The 20,650-nt window shown below is 43.6% G+C and overlaps 2 protein-coding genes across 2 annotated transcripts in view; both read left to right on the forward strand.

Annotated features, from left to right (window-relative positions):
• The window catches only part of WDR72 (WD repeat domain 72), a 118,255-nt gene extending 116,284 nt beyond the window's left edge, over positions 1 to 1,971 (forward strand). Inside the window, exon 16 of the mRNA XM_061594949.1 lies at positions 1,963 to 1,971. Coding sequence (XP_061450933.1) covers positions 1,963 to 1,971 — 9 coding nt within the window. The remainder of the gene's footprint in view (positions 1 to 1,962) is intronic.
• A 1,428-nt stretch (positions 1,972 to 3,399) lies between these two features.
• The window catches only part of LOC133369826 (WD repeat-containing protein 72-like), a 39,435-nt gene continuing 22,184 nt past the window's right edge, over positions 3,400 to 20,650 (forward strand). Inside the window, exons 1-2 of the mRNA XM_061595482.1 lie at positions 3,400 to 3,418; positions 3,558 to 3,660. Coding sequence (XP_061451466.1) covers positions 3,558 to 3,660 — 103 coding nt within the window. The 5' untranslated portion in view covers positions 3,400 to 3,418. The remainder of the gene's footprint in view (positions 3,419 to 3,557; positions 3,661 to 20,650) is intronic.

Consider the following 20,650-nt stretch of genomic DNA (forward strand, 5'->3'; position numbering starts at 1 on the left):
GCTAGTTCACATTTACATAGTAGAGTATCCTGCCTGCCAAGCCTGGGTTTCATTCGTGGAAGAGGACAGACATCTGGGCTACTGAAGCTGAAAACAAGATTTTTCCTACAGTATGCTATAATTATGTTTTAAAATCCATATTAAGGCAATAGCTTTATTAGGCCAACCAAAATGTCACAAAATGTGCAGGCTTTCAAGTTCTCCAAATATTTACTTGTTTATTTTATTTTTAATATTTAAAGACCACTTTTCACCATAAATGGCCATAAAGAGGTTTCCAGAACTATCAGTGAAACAATTTATCAATCAAATATTGTGTTTAAAACAAACAAAAATGACAGGTAAATGTAACAAAACAAAAACGTTCCATATATAGGCATAATACAACTTACTTTAAAAATCTATTGGAATGAAAGGATTTTTGTCAAGCAGCCAAAATTCAGCAGGGAGTGGGGATGCCGTCTGGTCTCAGCCAGGAGGGCATTCCACGGAGTCGGCCTTGCAACACTGAACGCACAGCTCCTGGGGGATACATGGTGCATCTGAGCCATGGGGATCACCAACAGAGACTCCCCAGAAGATATCAGGGATCGGGCAGGGATATAAGGAATCAGGCGATCCTTAAGGTATCCTGAACCCAAGTGGTTCAAGGATAAATGAATGCAAGAACCTTGAACCTGGTCTGGTAACATATGGGCAGAGCAGGTGCAAGCTCTTAAGCATCGGAGTTATGGACTGGCCGTAGTCTGTACCCACTAATAGTCTAGCTGCAGCATTTTCCACCAGCTAGAGATTCTGGACCTAGCGCAAGGACCAAAAGCACATAGAGAGCTTTGCAATAGTCAGGTCTTGAGGTTACCAGTGTATGAATCACCACAGCTAGGCTATCTGTCTAAGAATAGCTGGTAATTGGCATACCAGCACTAATAGCACTGAGGCTCCCTAGGTGGATCCAGCACCCTCCAGTGATGAACCTATGCTTTCAGAGGGAGTACAGTCCCATCCAGAACAGGGAATTGGCCAATCTCCTGAACACTGGATCCACCCACCCACAGTGCCTCTGACTTCCCAGGGTTCAACCGCAGTTTACTGGCCCTCTTCCAGTCCACTGCTGTACCTCCTGACTCAGATGTTGTGGAGAACTAGACCTGCATATCGATGACACTTTGGCACCAAACTCCTAATGACTGCTAGGGGAGCCTCAGGTCAGTGACTGAATGTGGCCCTTGTGTCCACTCTTTCTGGTCCTGAGGAGGCTCACCCCAGAGGACACGCTTCTGGTTCTACTCCACTTCCTCCTCGATGGCTTTTCTCTGGCGGAATGTGTCCTTGATCTCTTTTAATACCTTAATGCTTGCCTAGGATGGAGAACTGTGTGCATGGAGAAACTGCTGGCCTGTGTGTGGCTGGAATGTAGTACATCTGTACGGACTTAAGACTTACATCTGTGCTTTGCCACTTTTGCCTCTGGGCCTCCCTAACATTGAGATGAGGCCCCCAGAAGGTTGCCTGTGAGAAAATGTGGCCCTTGGGCTGAAAAGGTTTTGTCTTGCCTGGGCTAGATGGTAAACAGAGAAATACTGGGGGTGGGTTGCTGATGCTGAAGCCTTCATCTGGTCATTGTGACATGGTAAGGTCCTCTCAAATATTTAAAATATTTAAAGAGTATTTTTCTCTTTGTGTCACTCTGAGCCAGAAATCACAGGATTAATAAAGGCACTCGGCTTATCTTGTTGATAGAAAAACTATATAAGGACGTTGCTTTATACAGAGTCAGAATGCTTGTCCTTTTGGTGCAGCATTGCCGCCGCCTCCGACTGGCAGACCTCCTCCCCATCACTGCTAGTTTGATTGCTCTAACTAGAGGTGCATGGGACTGTCTGCATGCAAGCCCTGTGCTCTGCTACGCAGTTCCCTCTGTAGATGCCCCCCTTCTCTTCTTCCTTCTCTTTTCCACATCAGCTCCATTAGCAGTCCAGCATCCTCAAGGTATCCTTTACTGCTGTTTTCCCATGTAGCTTTATATAGCTAATGTGGATGATTTATGGTTCATTTAGCTATATCCTTAATCCTTTCCTGATAAGAAAAATAGCTATTGGTAATAAAGACTAAAAATAAGATATCGGTTTTTCAAAGCAGGGGAAATTGATACTCTGCATTCTTAACCAAGCTACATTTATGTATGTAAGTACATTGGAGACCGTAATGCATATTATATTACACCACAGGATGGATTTTCTTCAGGGGACAGACCTTGGAAATCAAAACTGGGGAATCTGGAACTTCAGTTAAATGTGATTTGATATGTGTATCATCACATGGATTAAATTAAAGTGAACTATATATTGCAAACAGAAGTTTCAAACATAGTCAACAATACTGGGATTGTTAAATTGTGTACAAGCTTCCTATTTAGTTGTAAATGCTTAGTGTGTCAATGAAGGGCCCTTGGAACCTCTTTTCTCAGCTCTCCGTCATCTCTGACGCAGCCATCAAGACAAGTGGTTCCATTTTAGAGAGACCTGGTGCATTGTTATATACTGTCTGACTAAGAATGCTTCATATATTTTCAGACCCATTTAGGTTTCCTGCCCATGAACTGGAGAACAGTTCACTTGTCAAACTTATTTCTTCATGGAAAGACCAATCCATAGAGGTAGGAAATGCTTACTGTTCTGCATGCTTAATATGCTCTGACATTTAGAACCATTTAGAAACAGTGGCTTGGGCTTTCTTGACTGGCTGGCATTCCTTTGCCCACCTTTTGCATGCTGACCGTTGGCATGTTGAAAAGAATTTGCGAACGTGCCTCATGCATAGAGATGGGTAGGAACTGAGCTGAATTCAGATTTAGCACTGGATTTTTCAGTGCTCCGCATATTCTCCATCTTTGTGGAGCAATCCTGTTTGCTCCGAATTTCAGTGGCTTTCCCTTGACATCACATTTTCCCCCTTGAATATTCCCTTGAATATATAGTTCTTTTATTGATTTTACTCACAGTCTAGCATAGCACAGCACAGCAGCGCTCTCTCTCTCTCTCTCTCTCTCTCCCCCACTCCCTCCCTCCCCCACTCCAACCAGGGAAGAAGCAAGCCAAGCCTATAATAGCAGAGGAGGACACGGTCAAAATATAAATAATTCAAAATATTGATAGTTTATTTCAAAATATTAATTGTTGGGGGCAGAAAAAGAAATTGGACCAGTAAAAGCAATGAATAGTGGCCAAAGAATGGATTTGAATGGATACTGCCTGTTAAGTCAGTGGAATGCTTTTGAAGTGGCACCGGCCAGCAGATCCCATCCCTGCTCATGGGAAGTCAGTGGTCACAGGTAGAGCATGCAGCAGGGATAAGGCCAGACCAGCATTGCCAGTTCTACTCTGCAGTGAACATGATGGCCCCAAGCTCAGGAATACAGGTGAGGCAGGGACGCCTCCTTGCTCCCTACCCAGAAGCTGTGCATGGGAAAGCGGGTGGGAAGGAGACGTGGACCTGAACCAGAATATTTGTAACTACAGCCTAACATCCTCCTCACTAATAATCTCCATCCATGACAGATGATTGAGGCCATTCAGGCTGCTCTGCTGGCTGAAGTTCAGCAGAGCATGGGAAAGACGTTGGCCAATGAGCCAGAGAGGAGGAAAGGCCGTCCTTCGCTAGGTAAGTGTCGTATTTCTTGGTGTGTGGGCTGCTCAGGCAGGTGAAGGTGATGAAGCCTTTTCCTGAGGCAAGACTCTCTGGCCCAGGCCTTCTGCTCTTGCTTTCTCAGACAGATCGTGCTGCTATTCTTGTTGATCGCCTCCATATTGAAGGCATGGGCAAAAAGGGTGTTGTTTTGTGTAAATGTTCACAATACTTCCAGTATTTTATTCTTTATTGGATGTCAGTGTTGTACTAGAAATAGGACTGGAGACAGTTGATGTATGTTATTTTATAGATAACATTAGTGAACTACAAATTATATGGAAATGAGCCAATGCTTTCATATTTATCTTTTATCAATGAGATCAGACTTACATTAAAAAAGTTACTGCTCCTATTCATAATACAAAATGTGGAGACTGTATGCTTTGATAAGAGAAGAATCCTCACTGTGAAGATCAGTTTTACAGCTGGATCATTTCATTTTACTACAGACCTAGTTGTAACTTTTAATGGGCAGGCAAGTCTAATTCTGAATTTATGTTATAAGGTGATATCTGATTTTCTCTGTCCAATTAGCTGAGCCTTAAAATTAAGTGACCCTAAGTATTAGTGAGCTTTCTCTGTCAGAACTAATTAATAATCTCATGGTGTGCACATGCATGTCATGAAAATGTGTGACTAGCACACTTGTTCCAGGAATCTAAGGTTACAATTTTTAAGCCACAAAGGACACAGCTGATCATTGTAATAGTGCCAAAATGAACATGTGTGTGAGATTATCTTTTGTTTATACTGGATTCCCATCCTGCCTGTTCTACACAAATCTCTTGAAAGGAATTCAGTTAACCTTGCATTTAACCAGAAACTACTATTGCTGTTAATGGAGCCTGTTCCCAAGTAAACATGCTTGTGATTGCAGCCTAAAGATGCTTCAACCACAGCTATTGTTTGTCTGAGAGTAGGGGAAGAAGGGACATGAGCATTGTTTATATGTATATACCTGAAAGACCATCTCACCCTTTATATACCCAGTCGATCAATACACTCTGCAGGTGAGGGCCTCCTGCAGATACCATCTGATCAGGAGATCTGTTCTGCACAACACAGGAAATGGGTCTTTAGTGTGGTGGCACATACCCTGTGGAATTCCCTCCCCTTCAATATTAGAGAGGCACCATGTCTGTTATCTTTTCAGTGCCTATTGAAGACCTTCCTCTTTCAACAGTCCTCTTAAGAAGAGATCTTATGCCATTCTGCGTCTGTGTTGGAATTGCTTTTTAATATGTTCTTAAACGTTCTTTTTTAAATGTTTTTAATCTTAGAAGATGTTTTGAAAGCTTTTTTTTAAGAAACTTTTTAAAAGATGTTTTGTTTTAATGTGTTTTAAAGTTTGCTTTTATGATGCTTTAAAGTTTTTAGTGCTTTTGTTTGCCGCCCTGGGCTCCTGCCGGGAGGAAGGATGGGATATAAATAAAATAATAATAGTAATAACACCAACAATAACAACAATAACAACAACAACAACAATAATAATGTAAGAATTGCTGCTGCACTTTGGATTTGGATGAGACGTTTGTCATGTTAGGTAAGGTTGACTCCCTGAGCATTCGTGGGTGAGTCCAGCAAGGCCTGTAATGTCATAGTTCACCATGTTTATCCTGCATTGACTAGAATGTTGTTTGTTTCAAAGACTTAGGAAGGGGTAGCATTGGAAGTAAAGAATACACGGTGAATTCTAAATGTAAAAATATAAATGTACTGCCTTCTAGTCGATTCCGACTTATGGTGACCCTATGAATAGGGCCGGTATTCAGAGGAGGTTTACCATTGCCTCCCTCTGAGGCTGAGAGGCAGTGACTGGCCCAAGGTCACCCAGTGAGCTTCATGGCTGTGTGGGGATTCAACCCTAGTCTCCCAGGTCATAGTCCAAAACCTTAACCACTACACCACACTGGCTCTCATACTGTGAATTCTAGAAGGCCCCATTCAAGAAGGATGTCTTCTTCACCACAATTGGGAAGAAAAGTGGCAATAGCTTAATCTCAGGAGTAAGTGGACAATTTGGTTTTCACAGACAGGTTTATGTTAATTCATGAGAAATGAGCAATGGAGGCTCCTTTCTTTCCTTGCAAATTTTGCAAAAAAGGTAGGAGAAGAATCTCACTTGTATGTTTTAGGTATAAGGTATCTTGGTTTAGGGTTGGGATGGCTGGGTTAGATGATCCTTTCCTCTGCTATTTGTTCTTTGCACAAAAATCCCACTGGCCCAATTGGCATAAACCTGTTTGCCAGACTGGAGTGGAGGGCACTGTTGATAGGAATGAACCTCCCCCTGGGAGTGACAGGCAGCGTCCTAACCAATCTTCTGCCTCCTCCCTAGGGGGAGGAATCATCCCTCTCATCAACTAGTGATGGGCTGCATTTCCACAGTATTCTTTATCTTTGCAGAGAGGATTTAGAAGTCACAACTCTCCATGCCTGTTTTCCGATTCCCCCCCTCAAAAAAATCTTTTTTTTAATCTGCTTGGAAATCATCGACAGTGTGAGCATTAATTACATTACATAGCTAATTTAAAATAAGCAAGGCTCATTTAATTGCAGGGGTAAGGGATTTTCGACGAATCTAAGGAAACTAACAGACAGAAAGCAGGAGGGAGGGAGACACTAACTTGATGATGGACAATTATCTGCCTAATTTGCACTTGAAAAGGAATATAAACAGGCAATCATGATGGAGTTCAGAATGAAGATTGATACCAGTGGAGAATAAATAGTGATTATAATATCCATAATTCTCAGCCAAAAATAAAAATTATCGGAGCAGATCAGAAGAAGAACAAGTGTGAAAATTGGAGGGAGAAATAATAATTTAAGATATGCAGATGATACCATACTATTAGCAGAAACCAGTAATGATTTGAAATGAGTGCTGTTGAAAGTTAAAGAGGAAAGCACAAAAGCAGGACTACAGCTGAACGTCAAGAAGACTAAAGTAATGACAGAAAACATTTATGTAACTTTAAAGTTGACAATCAGGTTAATTGTCAAGGATTGACCTTGTCAAGGATTATCAATACCTTGGCACAGTCATTAACCAAAATGGAGACAATAGTCAAGAAATCAGAAGAAGGCTAGGACTGCAGAGGGCAGCTGTGAGAGAACTAGAAAAGGTCCTCAAATGCAAAGATGTATCACTGAACACTGAAGTCAGGATCATTCAGACCATGGTATTTCCAATCTCTATGTATGGATGTGAAAGATGGACAGTGAAAAAAGCAGATAAGAGAAAAAGGAACTCATTTGAAATGTGGTGTTGGAGGAGAGCTTTGTGCATACCATGGACTGCGAAAAAGACAAATAATTGGGTGTTAGAACAAATTAAACCAGAACTGTCACTAGAAACTAAAATGATGAAACTGAGGTTATCATCCTTTGGACACATCATGAGAAGACATGATTCACTAGAAAAGACAATAATGCTGGGGAAAACAGCAGGGAGTAGAAAAAGAGGAAGGCTAAACAAGAGATGGATTGAGTCCATAAAGGAAGCCACAGGCCTGAACTTACAAGATCTGAACAGGGTGGTTCATGACAGATGCTCTTGGAGGTCACTGATTCATAGGGTTGCCATAAGTCGTAATCGACTTGAAGGCACATAACAACAATTAAATACAAAATTCAATAAAATTTCCTGACAACAAAATAAAAACAACATGGAACTATATAGCACAAATAAAACTGATAGTGTACAAAACAAAATAAAAATTAAGAGTCAGAGTCCAGGAAAGCTTGGGTAAACATATTTTTAAAAGTTATTTAAAAGTCATTACTGTCTCTGTCTCACGAATTACCTAAGGGTAGGTGCTATTGCCAAGAAGGCTCACTGACACTGAGAAGACTGGCAGGGTTGTATTGGAAGATCATTAACAAATGCATTGAGAGGGTCCTTCTGCATACTTTTGATGTAGATGCTGTTCCTTTTAGGGCCTCAACAACCTCCTCGATTTTTGTACAGGCAGTTTATATATGGGCAGAGGATGGGAGTTGAGGGAAGATGTCCCCAAGCCTCTAAAAGATGTCCCTAAAAAGATCTTGCATGCCTTGGCCTGACACTTCTTTGGATGCACTTCAGATTTCTTCCAGATCTGTGGCAGCTACCACAGTTACCAGGAGGAATGTATGTCTAAGATAATGTGAAGTTGATCAGGGTTCTCAGCAAAAATTGGGGACCCTCCCTTTTTCTCCCAACCTTTTGGTGAATTTCTGGACAGACATTTGGTGGAAACAAAAGACAAGTAAAAAGCATTTCCTTCCATTATGAAAGATGTACAGAAGGGGCACCGAAACAGTTCCTTTCGTTCTACCAAAGGCTTTGTGAAGCTCAGAGAGTACAATACTTTCAAAGTCCACCGGGGGAGACCTGGTGGGAGACATCCTGTCTCTAAACAGACAGGTAGCTCCTCCTCTTCTTCCTCCAAGTGCTCCAAGAGTGTGAAGAAGACCATTTCCACTTGACGTGACAAGGGGTCTGGATCAGATTCTGATGGGTGCTTGGCTTCTGCATGTAGCAAACAAGTGGCACAGCAACACCTCAGGTAGGTGTCATCACAGCTGGCTGTGCACTGGAAATCTTCCGGACTCCACACAACTGGTTTATTCCAGCTCCACACTCTCAGAAGCCCAACAAGCATCAGATAAGAAGGTCATTGCACATCCGATTGCTATTTGTGTAATAGAACCAGTGGCCACCTCTCAGGAGAGGTGTGGGGTTTATTCAGTATTTTTATTGGACACCAAGAAAAATTGTGACATCAGGGTCATCTCGGACCTCAAGTGGCTCAACAAAAGCATGGCCAGGAAGAGGCTCAAGATGGAAACCCTTAGCAGCAGTAAGGAAGTGGGACTGGATGACCTCCATTGACTCTCTGAAGTGTATCCGCACATCACATTTCAGCCAAGTCACTGCAAATTCCTTCAATTCTTGTATGACAAAATCCACTTCCAGTACCTGGCCCTCCCTTTTGGCCTGTCCTTGGCCCTGAGGGTGTTCACCAAGTTGCTGGTTGCCTTAGTTGCCCACCTGCACAACAGAGGGATCTGTCTTCATCCGTATCTGGATGAAGCATCTCCAGGATACACATGTGGCCTTCAATGTCCATGGGACTTGGGTTTTGTGGTCAATCTAGATAAGAGCTCCTTGACTCCCCATGCAAGCCCTCATCCATTTGGGGTGCTTTTAGGCATGGACTAGTTTGGCATGTATCTGACTCCAGAATGGGTTCAGAAGGTTTTGCAGTTGGTTAAACTGGCAATTGCATCCCAGTCACTGGATCTCATGACCTTGGCACAGCTTCAGGGGGTTGTCTCTTCAGAGTCTTGTTAAGATCTGGTCCCGTGGGCTCAGTATTCCTCTCTGTCCCTTCAGCAGCTTCTTCTGCCCCTTCCAGGATCATATTATGGAATAAGCAAAATTGGAGGTGGCTGTGAAGGGAGCTGCAATGGTGGCATCTGCTTGAAGGGGTGAGTCTGGCGGATTCTCAGTGGTTTGTGCTCACCACTGATGCCAGCCTTTAATGGCTAGGGTGCACACCTTGGAAATAGGGGGGGGTGCAGGGTGTTTGGAAAGGCCGGGAGGTGCAAATAATTATCAGCTGCTTGGAGGTGAGACCCATTTGTCTGGGATTGAAATCTTTTCAGGCGCATGTCCAGGGGACTCACCTGCTGGCTCACACCAACAACACTTCAGCAAAGACTATGTGAATTGGTAGTGGTGGGCACATTCCAGCGCTTTGATCTTGGAGGGTGACAGACTTGTGTGTTGGTGGAGTGCCACCTTCTATTCCTTCAAGCTGAACATCTGGCTGGTGTGGACAACCTGATGTTGGACTGGCTCAGCAGAACCACCACCAGCGAGCTAGAGTGGCAATTGCACCCTCAGGTCTTTGCCCAGGTGGCAGACCAACTGGGTCTTATGGGTCTGCCATTTGAACCGATGGCAACTTGCTCTCTTAAGCTGCTGACCCTCAAGACTTCATTTCTGGTAGCTATCACATCGACTAGGCACATTTTGAAACTGGGCACTCTATCTTCTGATCCTCAAATGTGTGTTTTTCAGTCTGACACAGTGATGCTGCATCTCAAACCCTCTTTCGTACTAAAGGTCATTCACCATTTCATCATGCCCAGGAGGTGGTTACCTCATTCCGTCCCAACCATTCCTGTTTTGCAGGAAAGGAAGTGGCATACCTTGGATGTCCCGAGTGCTCTGCCGTTCTATTTGGACAGAACCCAGGGCTCCTGGAAACTGGAATTTCTCTTCATAGTTCATGCAGGGCCATTGGCTGACAATAACGTTTCCACCTCTATGATTTCTCAGTGGCTAAGAGAGGGTGTTGGGACTGCCTATGAGGCCCCCAGTGCCTGCGCACTCGCTGGGAGGAGTGGCTGCCTGAGCGGTGTGCAAGGCAGGTCCCCCTTATTACCATCTGCAGGACAGCTGCCTGGGCCTCTAAGCACTTTGGGTGCATGCTGTGTTTGGCAGGAGAGTGTTGCAAGTGCATTTTTCCACGTAGGCATGTCGCAGAGGACGCTGGCCCTTAGAGGGAACTGCTGTGTTACATCCTTGTTAATGGAGGGTTCTCCACTGGCAAAAGCAGAATCTTTTATTTACTGTGAATTGCTATCTGCTTCCTGGAGCACAGGACACTCAGCCCACTTCATCTTCTCTGCATGGTGGGTGCTGTGCTGTGAGTTGGGTGGCCTGTGCCTGGGTCACCTCTAGGTACCATTTAGGCTGATGGTTCTGTAGTTGGGTTCTTGCTTTATTATTCCTTGTGCGTTTGGGAAAGTTTGTATTTGTTTTCCTCTGTGGTTTTTGGGGTCAAGGAGGTTTGTTCTGCCAGTTGGTCTGGTGAGAGGGGTGGCTCCTCCCACTGGAGAAGAGGCAGAAGATTGGTTAGAAGGACCCTGCTTGTCACTCCCAGAGGGAGGTTCATCCCTGTCAACAGAGTGCCCTCCACTCCAGTTTGCAAACAGCAATTCACTGCAAGTAAAATTTTCCACTTTCTCATTCATGTTAAAAAAATCTTCTCCAAGTGCTGACATTCTCATTTGCAAAGTATGATGCCAGACAACTCTAAATGTTGTTCCATACTAGTGGTCTCTGGGCCCTTAATGTACTCTGCAAGCCCCACCCACAAACTCCCTCCAGTTTTAGGCAAATAGTGCCCCTCCCCTGAGGTCCTCTGATTCAAACTCTGAGCCACGTCCTGTCAATCTCCTGCTGTTGCTCACTGATGTGAATGTGTATGCCCACTCTCAGGCCCAGAAAGGTCTTTAGCCCTCCATGCCTGGAGGCAGAGGCATCTCTGGGCTTTGGGGTTCCCTCTCCAGTGTGTGGGATTTGTACGGCTACCAGCAGTGGTGATGGCCACCAACTTAAGCAACTTAAATGGTGGATATGACAAACTTATAAAGGAAAGGTTTGGCAATAGTTCTTAGCCACAATTGTTCAATGGAACCACCTTAGTCTTGCACATTCTGGATTGAGGTCCTTGCCAGCAAGTTTCTCTTCTCCTGAGGAATATGCATTATGCCCTTGTTTCGTATTACAACCCTTTCCTGTAAAGGACTGCAACTCAATTTTGTATTCTATCATTTAACCTGTGGTTTAACTTGGCTACTGAATCATCTCATAGACATTCACTTAAAACTGTACCTTGATCTGATATTCTCTAATATTAGTGGTCAGGTATTGAAGGAAGCAAAATGGAAGACTCTGTAGCTGCAGCTTATTTCATTTTTTGCTTCATATATTTTACCAGACATAACTCCTTAATGCAACAGAAATCAGATTTGTTGTGTATTTTTTACACAAAATCCAATTGTACAGGCGCCATACCAGGCTCATTCAAAACATTAGAAAGAATAAGATTCTGCTAGGATGTTGTTCAAACTCCATGCGGAAGCGGTATATTTTGAATGCTAAGGCATGCGATTTACAATTTTAAAAGATTGACTCTATTGTAAAAAGTCGCTTGTGGATGGCTGTGTCTTCCTTTTGCAGGGTTTGTGTGAAACATTAATAATCCTGATGGATATTATCTATCTAGTTATACATTTATAAAAAAATTATACCACTCAACGTAATAAAAATCTCCAAACAGTTTATATAAATATAATTAAATACAAAATTCAATAAAATTTCCTGACAACAAGATAAAAACAACATGGAACTATATAGCACAAATAAAACTGATAGTGTACAAAACAAAATAAAAATTAAGAGTCAGAGTCCAGGAAAGCTTGGGTAAACATATTTTTAAAAGTTATTTAAAAGTCATTACTGTCTCTGTCTCATGAATTACCTAAGGGTAGGTGCTATTGCCAAGAAGGCTCACTGGCACCCTGTCAACTAGTGAGAAGACCGGCAGGATTATATTGGAAGATCATTAAGTTCAACTTGGTCTGTACTGGGGAATGTGGCTTGCTAAGTATCCTAGTCCCTGGTTGTTCAGAGTGTATAGAACTTGAACTTGGCTCAGTAGCTAATAGTCATTCAGTGCATATTGAAAGAAGTTGGGTGTCTACTAAGCACCCCAGCAGCTGCATTTTGCACCAGCTGCAGCTTCCAAACTCAGGCAGAAGGGTAGGCCCACATACAGCAGTGATTGGCAAAATATATTTTGAGTACTGCATCCAGTTCTGGACACTGCACTTTAGGAAGGATGCAGACAAGCTGGAACAGGTTCAGAGGAGGGCAAGGAGGATGATCAGGGGACTGGAAACAAAGCCCTTTGTGAGGAGACTGAAAGAACTGAGCATGTTCAGCCTTGAGAAGGTACTGTTCAACAAGTACCTGAAAGGTTGTCACACAGAGGAGGGCCAGGATCTCAATCATCCTAGAGTGCAGGAAACAGAATAATAGGCTCAAGCGATGGGTTTTGGCTTCCCTCAGGAAAAACTTCCTAACTGCTAGAGTGGTATGACAAAGGAGTGGTATGACAATGACAGGGAGGTGGTGGGCTCTTCACACTGGAGACACATTTCTGCATTGAGCGGGTGTGTGTGGACTTGATGGCCTAATAGGCCCCTTCCAACTCTACGATTCTATGATTCCATATGTGTTTCTTTCTTTATACAATGCGTTGTCAGATTTTTGTATTCTTTGGTATATCTGTCTTGCAGTGGGTCAAAGGGAAACAAAGTGCTGTGACTGTGTGGTTCCCATGTCCAGGAATACATGTACAGTCTGTTCTGAGAAGGGTTGCACTCCCTCTGAAGTTTATAGTTTGGGAATACTCTTGGATTCCAGCTTGTCACTGTAGTCTCAAGTAACTTCCATGGCTCGGGGTGCTTATGCCCAGCTTAGGCTGATTCATCAGCTAAGGCCATTGGCTGGAATAGCCTGGCTTCAGTTGTCTATACTCTGATGACCTCCCATTTGGACTCCGCTCTGGACCCTTCTGCTCTTTATGAGGGGGAGTTACCATTGAAGTCAGGAGGCTGCAGCTAGTGTAGAATACAAGCTGCTAGGCTGGTAAGTGGGGCAGCCTGGTGGGACCATGTATCACCAGTCCTGAAAGTGTTGCACGGGCTGCTTATAAGCTACTGGGCCAAATTCAAAGTGTTAGTACTAGTATACAAAGCCCTAAATGCCTTGGAACACAGTACCTAAAAGAGCGTCTTCCCCAGTATCAACCATCTCACATCTCACAATCAGCAGGTGAGGCATTGGTGGTGCTGCCACCACTGGGGGCTGCCTGGTTGGCGACCCATGACAGGGTCTTCTTGGTGATGACCCTCCATTTGTGGAATATCCTCCTTAGTGAGGTGCATCTGTTTCCCTCATTATTAACTTTCAGGAGGAATTTAAAAACATTCCAGTTTATCCTGGCAACCCTGAGATCATTGTTTTTGAATGTTCTAAACTGCTTTTAGAATGGTTTTTTTTAAAAAAAGTTTTATTACTGATTTGTTGGCTACCCTGGCTCCTTTGGGAGGAACAGTGTGATATACATTGAATAAATGAATAGAAGAAACAACAGTGTGGACCTGCAAAGGGGAGATGCTACTTGCCATTTGTGGCCGTATGGGAGTAGGACTTAGAAGAAAAGACTGTGGAGGCAGAACTGAGGTCTTGTCAGGGTCTGTGGCCATCCTGCTTTTTATACTTAGGTTTGCTTCAGAACATGTTCATCTTGTGTACATAATTGGATCTGGTGTCATGCTGTGACCTGGTGGAATCACATAAATTTCTGCTTCATGCACTCCTTGCATTTTTTAGAAGCTCAGCAAAGCATCTGCCCACATGTGCCTGTTATCTACTACACATAATGCATCAATCAATCCATTCTGCTAGAAACTCTAAAAATAAATTATGGACAAGAAAACAGAAGTGGGAGATTGAATGCTGGCAGTGCCACAACTGCTGCAACTAACTTCTGTCCACGTCCATCTCTACTGCCAAGTGTTATCCATTCCCCTCTCCCTGCAATTTTGTCTTCACTGTATCATGAGCTCCTTTTCTATAAACCATCTGGGAAGGGAACTCCTCTCCTCTGTGCAATACCCAAGCATGGCTCTTTCAGTCACGAGCTGGCCAGAAGGTCTGGGATTGCTAGCCTCAAGCCTAGCCCCTGCCAGGGAAAACTCACTTGTCTCTGTCTCAGCCATGGCTGACATCATTGTGAAGATTCACTTACAGGAGTATAACAACAACACTTTACAAAGCTGCTCCCAGGATAAGCAGTGCCCCTGTTACGAATGGACCTTGCACTTCCTCATGAGCAGAGCTCTCTAGAAATCCAAGTTCCCCTATTAAGAGAGCCGCAGGATCTTTTGCTGGAGTTACCTGCACGTCACCCCCCAGAGCATGTATAATTTTACCCTTAGCCCAATGACACATACACAGAAAGTAAAATAAAGAGTGGCTTTATTAAGAGAAGAAACAAGGAAAAATATTGCAGTTTACAATTACAGTTAACAATGAGCAGCTTTCTATTTTTCATTCATTCAGCAACACTGGATAGACTAAAGCAAAGAGACTAAACGTATGCACACTTTCACATCAAGCTCCCCCACACAGAAAGAAAAGGGAAACAAAAGGCCCAGAAGTTGCGTATACCTTTCCTGGAGAGTTGCTGCAAGACCAAGACTGAGAGAGACTTTCGTATGTAGCCCCATGAGCCAAAAGCTCTGCCCTCGTGGATCCAGCGCTAGATTTTAAAGTTCTCACCCAAATCCGTAGCTCTGAAGCTCTGCCATTGTCCTGAAGAGGCTAGGGTGCCTTGATAAGAAAAGCAGCTGTTGAGCCCTCTAGAAGGAGGAACTGCCAACCCCTTCTCACTCCTCATGTTTTATACCTTTTCCTAACTAAACTGACCCCAATGTAAAAGTCTCCAGGCAGATGTGGACATGACAAATAAGAACAATGAAAGAATTTAGGATTATCAGTCAAGGAATTTGTTGTTTTTCCAGAAACCATTCCTTGAGGAATTCCCAGATAATGACTGCAATCTCCTACCTGTGAACTCCTAGTGTTCTGTCTCTTCCTTTAAGATTATCATAATGGTTATGCAGACCATTTCCTAGTTTGAAAGGAGCTATCCTGTCTCTTCCTAAAGGCTTATATATGCATAACATTTCCTAGTTTGAAAGGAGCTATAGAAATGCATAACATCTCCTAGTTTGAAAGGAGCTATTCTGTCTCCTCCTAAGGCTTAGACTATCATAAACATTTCCTTTGTTTGAAAGGAACGCCTATTCTTACTGGGTGACATTCCCCAAATTTCCATAGGAGTCAGGAAGTCTATACTTTCAGGTTTGCAAGATATGTACTCAGAGGTCACAGAGGGGCTGTCTCCCAGGAATCTTTGCTGTTGCAGGTTTTCCAAACTCTGGTTCACTGAGATGAATCAAAGATTAAAAAACCCCAATATTTGATTCCTCATTACACCCCCTTCTTCCCAGGTCAAGCCCCTGGGGTATGGGGGGGGTCTGGTTCCTTGAGCTTGGTCCAGGTGGCTGTGCTGTCCAGCATCTGGATTTTAAGAACTATGTGCATGAAGGGTTGAAATCAGGAACAGAACCAGAGGCAGGGAGAGGACAGAGAGCCTTTCTGAGCTCCTCTGGTCAAGCAGAGGGATCTGGCCGAGCCCTTCTCCAACTGAACTGAGAAAAGGAGAGAAAATGCACCAAAGATGTTTGTGCCAGCATTGGTGTCTTGTCTGCTGTGTCCTGTGTCTTTTCAAACTCAAGCAGTGAGAACCCCATTGAAATCTTGTTTATTGAATTATCTTAGCTAGAATTGCCAGCAATAAATTACTGCTGTTACAATTACCTGCATTCACTGGAAAATATCATGTTATATCTCTTTGATTAAACATCAACTTAGCCATGTGAGGAATCCAAACATAACCTGCACTTCAGTGGATAACTTTTTAAAAATATGTAACTTGTACATTTTAATAAAAGTATACTACATCTATAAAATTACAATAAATTAAAAGCAAGATGTAGTGTACCTTGTCCTGATACTTATTGTTGCAAAACATCAAAAATAAGGCCCATTTTTCAATAAATTTGTTTGTTTGGCTAACTTGATAATGTGTTAATTTAATCATTAACACAATAGACCGTATTTATTCAGTCTATTCTATAAAAAAGGCACAGTAGGCCCCCTTCCTCCCAGTTTTTAACTATAATTATTTTTGCTGCTGTAAATAAATTTATCACTTCCTCTAAATCTGTTTCTGGAACTGTACTTTTAAATATCCCAAGCAAAATTATTTTGGGGTCTTGAGGTATATGACAGTCTAAGATTTCCTCAACTGCATTACATACAGTTTTCATAAGTCTTATACTTATGAATATCAGTTGCTGGAAACTGCAGGAGGGGAGAGTTGTTGCACTCAGGTCCTACTTGCGGGCTTCCCACAATGGGCATCTGGCTGGCCACTGTGTGAACAAGATGCTGGTCTAGATGGGCCTTCTTTGGCCTGATCCAGCAGGCTCTTCTTATGTTCTTAATGCAATATAAGAAAAAAGAAGCAATAAAATAGAATTAAAATCAATATTAATAGCTAATATGATGGATGTGCCACCTCCTGTCTTCAACCACAAATCCACAGACATGCCACAGACTATCTGTATGAAGCTTGTGCACCACTGGTAGTCTGGGGACCACAGTTTGGAAACCCCTCCTTTAGAAGGTTTCAAAGAGTCTTCAATAACCTGGGCTAAAAGCATCCTGATGGTACAGCTCTCCTTTCCTCTCCGTGTCACCTTCTCTACTCCTGCCTTCAGTGCTGTCCCTCCTCTTTTGATCTGGTTAGCTTGGCACATCTGATGTCACAAAGAGGCATGCAGCTGAATGTGAGAGCTGGCTGTTTGAATCCCAATGTCTTTGTGCAATGCTGGTAAATTCCCCCTCCCCCTTTACTGGTGGAAGTATTCCCTGGGGTTTTGAAGGACAGAATCATATGGATGCAGATGAACTGAGTAGTTCTGGAGCCTTTTGCTGGAAATGGGCAGGCAACAGTTGCTGCTTATCCATGTGCAACAGTGCTGCACTCCCTTCCTTGCTTGAACATTCTTTTCTGCACCAACATCCCAAGTGACTTGGGAGGAGCTCTTGAAATCAGTGACAATGGAATTGCTGCAGCAACGCAACTGCCACTTGGAATTCATCCAACCTTGGAAGATCCCTTTATGGGGTCCCTCAGATATCACTCTGTGTTTTAAAATGGCTGAAGGTAGAAGCCCCACATTTCAAAGAGGCTGACGATTTCTAGATTTCAGAGTAAGCACAGCATCTAGAATGCAGCTCCCAGATATTTCTGCCAGGTCCCAGAATAACCTCACCCATCATGTTGATGTAAATCCATTGCATAGATTGACTATATTATTTCCAGTTACTATCTTTAAGTGGAGAAGTAGAGGGAGAGAGGGCAGAAGCAAAACTTTTAACCAATGCAATCTGCTGCCCCTTTAAATCCTATAGAGATGGCACATTAAACACACAGTGAGTTGTTGAAGAAGTGAACCGTGTGCATCTTAAGGTGGCTGAGTTTGGAGCAAGGTACAACCTTTCTCTCTGCTGTAATAAAGTAGCTGTTCATCTGTGGTCAGAGATTGTCATGAAAGACCTTGAGTTCCTCTGCTTTATTTCACAGGGAGGCCATCAGACCGCTCTACATCATCTCACTCTATCAATCAAGGGTCTCAACCACAGCATTCTGCGGGAACCCTTCCTGTTTTTCACAGACAGCTCAATAACTTGTCTGGGGATTGTGATAAATGCCCTCCATGCCTCACAAACTGTCTCCTCCATCGCCAGATGCAGCTCAGCTTTGCAGCACTGGAGCCTCATTTTTTCCATCCAGTGCACTTCATTTCTTTGCATTTCTGAGTGTAAAAGCCAAAGCATTTATATCTGGCCCAGCTGAACAACTACACCACAGATTCCCCATTCATTCCCAACAGAGAAGATTAGATTTCCCCTTCAGAACAGTAAGCGGAGAGCAGAGTAAAGTGATAGGAACCATTCTCCGTCAGCTCCCCCTCCCTCCCTGTCATGGCACACAAACATTTTTCTTTTAATTCCACACACCAGTCATATTTTTTAAAGATCAACTTTTGGAACTCATACTGATCCATCTGCAGCCTCCTGCTGGTTCTGTGGCTCGAAATCCCACAGAATCCCATATGGCACAATTGGCTGATGTTACTCAGGAGGCTATTACGGTAAATGAATAACTTCTCTCTCAGAGAAGGTGGCTCTTTCGGATCAGGTTTAAGGTCAATGGGAGGGCAGGACAAGGAGGCTCATGTTGCAGTTGTCTGCCAATGTGCTTTGCTTCAAATTCAAGAAGATCAGAAAACTGGAAAAGAGCAGAACTCTTTAGAGGAAGGAAGGCATGAATCTAAACCGCAAGGAAAAAGGAACTGCCACAAATGGTTCATACAACGTTCAGGGGTTGCATAGTGATGGTGGGAAACTCACAATGCTTGCATGTATTTTAAACCTTAAAGATATACTGGCTAATCAAGTTAGAAAAAGCTTCATTTAGAAAATCCCCTACGGCAGGCCTGTTTTATGGGAGTTACCCAAGTGTTTCCTTTGCATGCCAAACTGGACCCAAAAGCTTGCAAGCTGGTGGACTGAAAAGTTGTCCTGGAAAGTTAGGGAGCCCTGTGACCATCAGCAGCTATTGGTTCCACATGGAAAGGGGGAAAGGGCATCTGACAGGCTCCAGTGGTCCATTTGAATGCACATCCCGTAGACTGCCTGCCCCTGCATTAGAGACAAGGGAGAGAAAGTGGGACACAGGAACCAGCAACAGTAGATCAGCTGGGTGGAAATAACAAAGCAGGAGAAACATGGCCCTGCAACTGGACTCCCACTCTGTGATCGCATGTGGGAGAGAACTGATTTGGATGTGAGGCAGGGATGGGATCCACTTGAGGTCTTCCTTTTGATTGCATTCCATTAAAAATGACAGCTGTTTGCTTTCCATATTCATTTACTACAATCTTGTGCTGTTCCAAGTTTGAGGGTTTTTTCCTTTCAACTAACAAAGGAAAGGAAGGCAGCTGCCTGATAATCACCTCCTCCTTCTTTGATCGAGAGCAGTTGTTTATACACACACACACAAAGGGAGAGAGAATTGGGGGGGGGGAGAAAGAACCAGAGAGAGAGGGTATGTTCTCAGCAAAATTTTGCCAAAGCAGCATCACTTCCTCCCCTCCCCTCCCACGTAACACACACACACACACACACACCCCTCCCAAAACCCTGCCTGCCAACAACAACTTGAGGAAGGGAAAACTTGAAGAGCGTCTGGTGTATGTGTGTCTGTGTGTAGAGCTTGTTGACTGGGTCAACACCAATAATGTGTGTGATTATTTGAAACATTCTCTTATTCATGGAGCAGTGGAGGGGGGAGGAAATGTCTTCAGAAAAAAGAGCTGCATCAAGTGTGTATACAAGCAGGGTGCGTGTGAGAGAAAGAGAGGTTGTAGTCTGCTAGTTGCCATTTTTGTTTTTGAAAGCTTTGTGAAAGAGAGCAATGCAGGGGAGTGCGGAGCAAATCTGATATCACCTAAAAGGTGCTGTGTTCATAGCAAGCATGGTGGCTTTGCAGTACAGTGTAAAATTCAGCTAGAGCCAAAGTGGTCAGAATTCGCACCCATCCCTAATATGAGGATGCTACAAGACAACCCATCCGCTGTAAAAAAATTTAAAAATAGACCACATGGGAGGCGGGAGCTTCTGGCCAAATCTGCACATCTAGGCAAAGGGTATTTCAGACTATAGAAGCTAGGGATGGGATCCATTGGCCAGTGCCGCTTTGAAAATATTCCATCGACCTAACAGGTGGTATCAATTCAAGTTCATTCTTTGTCCACTATCCGTTGCTTTTACCGGTCTGATTTTTTCTCCCAAAAATATAAATATTTTGAAAGGAAATACTGATAAATGAAATATTGATATTTTGAAAGGAAAGTGGCTTCACCACCTCCTCCACTGTGACTTTCAGTGTCCCCCATCCCCCACTATGCTGTCTGCCCATTGCTCCATCCATCCATCGTGCTCCCCTCCTGTCTCCCTGTCCCTCTCTCCATTATCCCACCACCCATCCAGCCTACTTCACCCTTCATGGCTGGTCCTGGCTGGCTGGTATGCTGCCTGGGGTGTGTGTCCTCCCCCTGCCATGCAGCCAGTAGCTGTGTCCCCTTCCTGCCAAATGCATCTCACATACATGTGCTCATGCACTCACAGACACACTCACATAATATACACTCAATCACACACACGCACCAGGAGGGAGGGAATTGGCATGCAAAGCAGGCTGATCAATTTAACTGATGAGCACACCAGTCACCTACAGCAAGGTGTTTCCATTGGCCACATCTGGAGGGGCAATGGGTTGATCTGCTGATCACTTGAGAAATCTGTCTGAAGCTGATTAAAACACGCACACTGGGGTTTTAGAGTAAAAAG

This window comes from Rhineura floridana, chromosome 14 (assembly GCF_030035675.1).
Source record: "Rhineura floridana isolate rRhiFlo1 chromosome 14, rRhiFlo1.hap2, whole genome shotgun sequence".
NCBI classification, from domain to species: Eukaryota; Metazoa; Chordata; class Lepidosauria; order Squamata; family Rhineuridae; genus Rhineura; species Rhineura floridana.